The sequence below is a fragment of the Aptenodytes forsteri genome, unplaced genomic scaffold, assembly GCF_000699145.1.
Source record: "Aptenodytes forsteri isolate BGI_AS27 unplaced genomic scaffold, ASM69914v1 Scaffold40, whole genome shotgun sequence".
NCBI lineage: Eukaryota > Metazoa > Chordata > Aves > Sphenisciformes > Spheniscidae > Aptenodytes > Aptenodytes forsteri.
Genome location: NW_008796077.1, coordinates 85,962 through 91,484, shown reverse-complemented (window position 1 = coordinate 91,484; position 5,523 = coordinate 85,962). Strand labels below are relative to the sequence as shown.

The following is a 5,523-nucleotide window of genomic DNA, read 5'->3' as shown; positions in this document are numbered from 1 at the left end:
ATTTATTTTTCAAAAGAAGTATTTTTAAAGGAATGCTTTTTAAATAATTTACCTGTGTAACAAGAACACTTCAAATAAGTCTGCCACTTACTCAGGAAGTGTAGACATCAGGGTTGCAGGGTTTTTTTTTTCAATATGTGAAGCTTCCCCCAGTTTCACAGAGGCTTACTCAAAATGTTCAAGTCTCACATTTAAAACTACACCAAACCCATACAACTCTAACAAGAACAGTGAGATTGATAAAATGTGTGACATCAAGAGGCAACAGAGGCAAGAGTTGTATGACCGCAGTTAGGATTGCAATGTGTTAACACAAATCATTACTATAACTTACTGTAAGAGGAAGACTAACTGCTAAAAACGAGTTTAGAGTTCTGGAGCAACAACTCTAAAGGGGTTTTTGTTTGTTTGGTTGGTTTTTTAAACTTTTCTTTCCTAGGTCAGAACAACTAGAAGAGAAGTAACTGCTTTAGTACTAGTATTTGAGTCAGAAAAGACAGCTTTCCAATTATATTTTGCTTACAAGGGGAACTGAAGTTACAAGCTTTATTTTAAGCTTTCAAACACATCTAACCTCCAATGCAAGCATACAACACATACTCATCTACACCAGCAGTTAATACAAATGTTCTTTCTTACTGCAGTCTGCAATAGATCATTTCTCTTTTAGAACTTTGCTGCAACAGTTTCACTCTTCAGCTTCAGTTCTTAGTATTGCAGAAAATAAATTCTAAAATGCTTGATAAATATGCATTAAAAAGGGACTATGGATTACTAACCTCCTTAATGGAATCTTCATTAGGCAGCATAGAACACACACATGTGATGTAGGCTTGGCGAAAAGATGAAACATTTGGAATCTCTGGAGAATCTGCACACAATTTTGACAAGAAAGTAGCTTGTGGGATGCAGTTTGACTTCATCAAATGTTTTATTCGCATCTGCAGAAAGGAAGGCCCTTCTCGTGTAATCAATTTATTAGCTAGGAAAAGAAAAAAGCCTTTGAGAATACACCAATTTACAGCTGACACTTAACTGAAATTGTCTCATTGCATTCACACTTCATTTTATTACAAACTTGTGTATGGTCAGCTTTCTTAGGAAACTCTGGGTGTGATAAAAAGTGACAGCAATAAATGAAATATTTTCTCCCAAACAAATTCAGACCAACTGTGTAGGGAGAGAATGCTGGGCTATAGAAAACAGACACACACACACACCCCCAACCAAAAGTTAGCATCCATTAATGCAATACGGAAGTATGCCACAACAGTGGCTAAAGGACACTGATCAGACCATACAGTATTTTAAACAAGATACCAGTAGTTTAGCTGAGATTCAAAATCTTCAACTTTTAATTATAGCTTCATATTCCAAAGAACCAAAAACATTCCAAACAAAGCATTACATACTTTTCAACCGGAGATTTTTCCACCCAAGCTGCTAAAACCCCACATAATGCCAAAATATACAAAATGAAGTTGAGGGTGAAAATGTTACTTTGTGGTGCTTTTGAAGAATTGTGTTTAAGACATGCTAGGCTTATGCTCTAGATCAACCAAATACAACTAATCATTATGAGACTTGATGAACTAATTCAATAGTAAAAATGTAAATTCAGATCATTTTTGCAATTAGTTAGCAAAATTTACTTAATCTGATTAAAAGCCTCACAGATTTAGTTTGATTCTCTTCCCAGGTAATTATCATAGAATCACAGAATATCTCAAGTTGGAAGGGACCCATAAGGATCATCGAGTCCAACTCCCTGCTCATTGCAGGACTACCTAAAACTAAACCATATGACTAAGAGTATTGTCCAGACACTCCTTGAAATCTGACAGGCTTAGTGCCATGACCACTTCCCTGGGGGGCCTGTTCCAGGGACCGACCATGCTCTCAATGAAGAACCTTTTCCTAATGTCCAATTCTGAACTTCCCCTGACACAGCTTCATTCCATTTCCTCGTGTCCTGTCGCTGGTCACCAGAGATCAGCACCTCTCCCAAAACTGCACACAGTACTTGAGGTGGCGCTGCACCAGTGCAGTGCAGAGTGGGACAATCACCTCTCTCGACCAGCTAGCGATGCTGTGCTTGATGCACCCCAGGACACGGTTGGCCCCTTTGGCTGCCAGGGCACACTGTTGACTCCTATTCAACTTGCCATCAACCCAAACCCCCAGATCTCTTTCCACGGGGCTCCATGCCCATCCATCCATCTCCAGCCTCTCATCCCCCAGTTTGTACATATAACCAGGATTACCCCGTTCCAGGTGGTGAATCGTGCACTTGCTCATGTTAAATTTCATACGGTTGGTGATTGCCCAGCTCTCTAGTCTATCCAGATCTCTCTGTAAGGCCTCTCTACGCTCAAGGGAATCCACAGCTCCTCCTAATGTAGTATCATCGGCAAGCTTACTTCATGTACATTCGACTCCTGCACCCAGATCATTTATAAAAACATTAAAGAGGACTGGCCCTAAAATTGAGCTCTGGGGAGCCCCACTGGTGACTGCCAGACTGATGCAACCTCATTTACTGTAACTCTTTGAGTCTGACCCATCAGCTAATTGCTTACACAACATATTATGGACTTGTCTAGCTGTATGCTGGACATTTTATCCAGAGCGATACTGTGAGAGACAGCCCCAAAAGCTTTGCTAAAGTACACATACTTTGCCTTAGCTGATGAAATAGTATGCCTTAAGACAGCTATGGTGCTATTTCAAGCTTAACAAACGTCTACAGAAAGGCTTGATACTAGTCTCTAGATTTGTACATATTTCAAAAGACCCTTGAGAATTAAGAAAGAGGAGTCAACACATTCTTATACTGCATGCAATAATACATATCAACCAAGAACAAACTGTCTGATGATTTGTAGAAGAAATTATGGAAATGCCTGAGACATTCTGATAAAACACAAATTAGAACCGGTATTCTGCAGCAGCTGTAGTCAACCAGCTACCCGTAAAGCCTGCAAAAAGACCCTGGATTAGTCAAAAAAGAAAGTTTCCTTTAGAATAACAACTTATTGGAAGAGCCATTGCATAAAAATATTTTCACTATGTTAGTATCTTCTTATTACTATGTGAGATGGGTAGCTAAGAAACCAATAGTATATAAATTTCTGAAAGAGAGGATGGTACGTAATACAAAATGAGAAAATTCTCATGCTTTCTGCACTTAAATTATTGTCCAAACAGAAAAAGAACATGTTCTAACAGACACTGCACTAGTTGGCAGAAGGCTTACTATGTGCACCTAAACAGAAACTCATTTCAGGGGCCAAGTACACACTACACGCTTGTAGTGAGACTTACTAGTATTCTGCAGAACTTTGGTTAGTGGCCCATTAGAGGTCATTTTAAGATTCAAGTCTATGTTACTGGTTTCTATTTTTCACAGGAAAAACGTCTGAGCAGTAAACTCTTGACATAGCTGACACTGACACTTCACATAAAAGTGACTTCAACGAGAAGGTAAAAAAAGCTGGCTGACCAAGAGATGCTCTGTGGTAAGATACTCTGTGGTAAGATCTCCAGTTGCTAGGAAACAAGCCTCCTCTCTTTCTTAAAAATTGCATCTGTATATGACACTGTGCTTGAAAATTTATTAAGGAAAACTAGCAGTGTTTCAATATCTATCCTATTTGATGTAAGAAACTGCTACCACAACAAGGTGGCCAAGAGATCACTGTTAAGGAAGAACTCTAAGAAGGTTTGCTTACTCAACATTGGAACAAAGTCATCTATCCAGGTGAAGCATACTATTCATGGGCATGTCAGTAATGGGTTTTAGTGCCCACAAGCATTCAAAGCAGTTCTGTAGTTCCTGTTTCTGCAGCTCTTGGCTCACAGAATAATTAAATTTTTTTTCGGGTCCATGAGAAGAATAAAAGAAGTACTAGGAAAAAAGATATTCTATTTACCCGCTCTAAGAATGATTTAGATTCCTTTTGTTTCTTATTACACAGCTAGACATGCACTTCGCAATTGCTCAAATGAAGTTTTTACTGACATGTCAGAGCCAGCTAGTCAAGACATTGGAAGTGTTTTAAGAGTAGCTGCAGTCAGCCAGAGAAATTCAATGTTTTCAGGTTAACAGACACACTTTTATCTTTAAGCACAGATGAGAGAAACTTGCTAATGAAATGCAGGAGGTAGACTCACTGCTGGTATGGACGAGAGGGTCTTAACTTGCTGCAATCTTTGGGAGTGGCCAGTAAGCATGTGCACCCCCTCCTCCCCCAAGGGTGGAGGTCTGTGCCCCTGGGCCAATTCTTCCACACCTAAGCAAGTGTGTATTGAACTCTGCAAAGGAGGCAAATGATAAACTGAGCTCCTCTGTCATGCAGATGTAAGTGATTAAGGTAGGAGCAAAAGTCAGATATCTGACTAGTGATTTATTTCTGTCTTAGCACTTAGTTTTCCTCTAAAGTGTCTATTCTTTTCCAGCAGCCTGCCTGCAACAACCTCCCTTTCCCTGAAAAGTGAACAAAAACTCATTTTGCTGCTGCCTATTCCTCTGAACAGTTGTTTTCCCCTCAGAGAACCTAATTTTGTACTCAGTCCTAAATCTGTTGTTTTCAAACATGTCCATGAGCAGATTTTCTTGTTCCTTCTCTTCCTAGACCTCCTGCTGTTGTCTGTTCTGTCCCAGTGTTCTACCAAGCATCTAAGGACTAAAACAGCTTGCTATAAAAATCAGTGCAAAGACACCTTGCAACCCTTCCCTCCACCAAACCCTTTAGAGTAGTAAAGGGTCAGTACAGTTTCAAACCCTACACATATCTAAAGGGCTCTCTTATCCCAGGACCAAAAAGTAAGGATAAGAGATTCACCTCTCACCCAAAACACTTGCAATATAAGATGAATTTAAGTTATATCACAATATCGTGAATACAGCCTTTATAAAGCATGGATGGCACTAAGACATGAAAAGACTGCAGTCACTATGAGAAACGTTCCAGAGAAACAGCACCTTGGGTGAGCATTTCCACCGAAAGTACCTCTGGAACAGGACAACGACATGCTAAAGTGCAGTAAAGTATGTTAAGTATGCATGAACGACATTGAGGTCTGTATATTTACAATAGCAGTGTGGTGGAGAGTTCTCCCAGCTTTCCTACTGTCCTGGTTTCAGCAGGGATAGAGTTAATTTCCTTCCTAGTAGCTGGTGCAGTGCTGTGTTTTGGATTTAGGATGAGAACAATGTTGATAATAACACAGCGATGTTTTAGTTGTTGCTAGGTAGTGCTTACACTAGTCAAGGACTTTTCAGCTTCCCATGCTCTACCCACTGAGAAGGCTGGAGGTGCACAAGAAGCTGGGAGGGGGCACAGCCAGGACAGCTGACCCAAACTGGCCAAAGGGACATTCCATACCATATGACGTCATGCTCAGCATATAAAGCTGGGGAAAGAAGAAGGAAGGGGGGACGTTTGGAGTTTGTCTTCCCAAGCAACTGTTACACATGATGGAGCCCTGCTTTCCTGGAGATGGCTGAACACCTGCCTGCCG

The 5,523-nt window shown here is 40.4% G+C and overlaps 1 protein-coding gene across 1 annotated transcript in view; it reads right to left on the bottom strand.

The window, feature by feature from the left end:
- Positions 1–5,523, bottom strand: part of RLF (rearranged L-myc fusion) — a 53,455-nt gene that overhangs the window by 23,838 nt on the left and 24,094 nt on the right. The window contains exon 5 of the mRNA XM_009286656.1: positions 780–982. Coding sequence (XP_009284931.1) covers positions 780–982 — 203 coding nt within the window. The remainder of the gene's footprint in view (positions 1–779; positions 983–5,523) is intronic.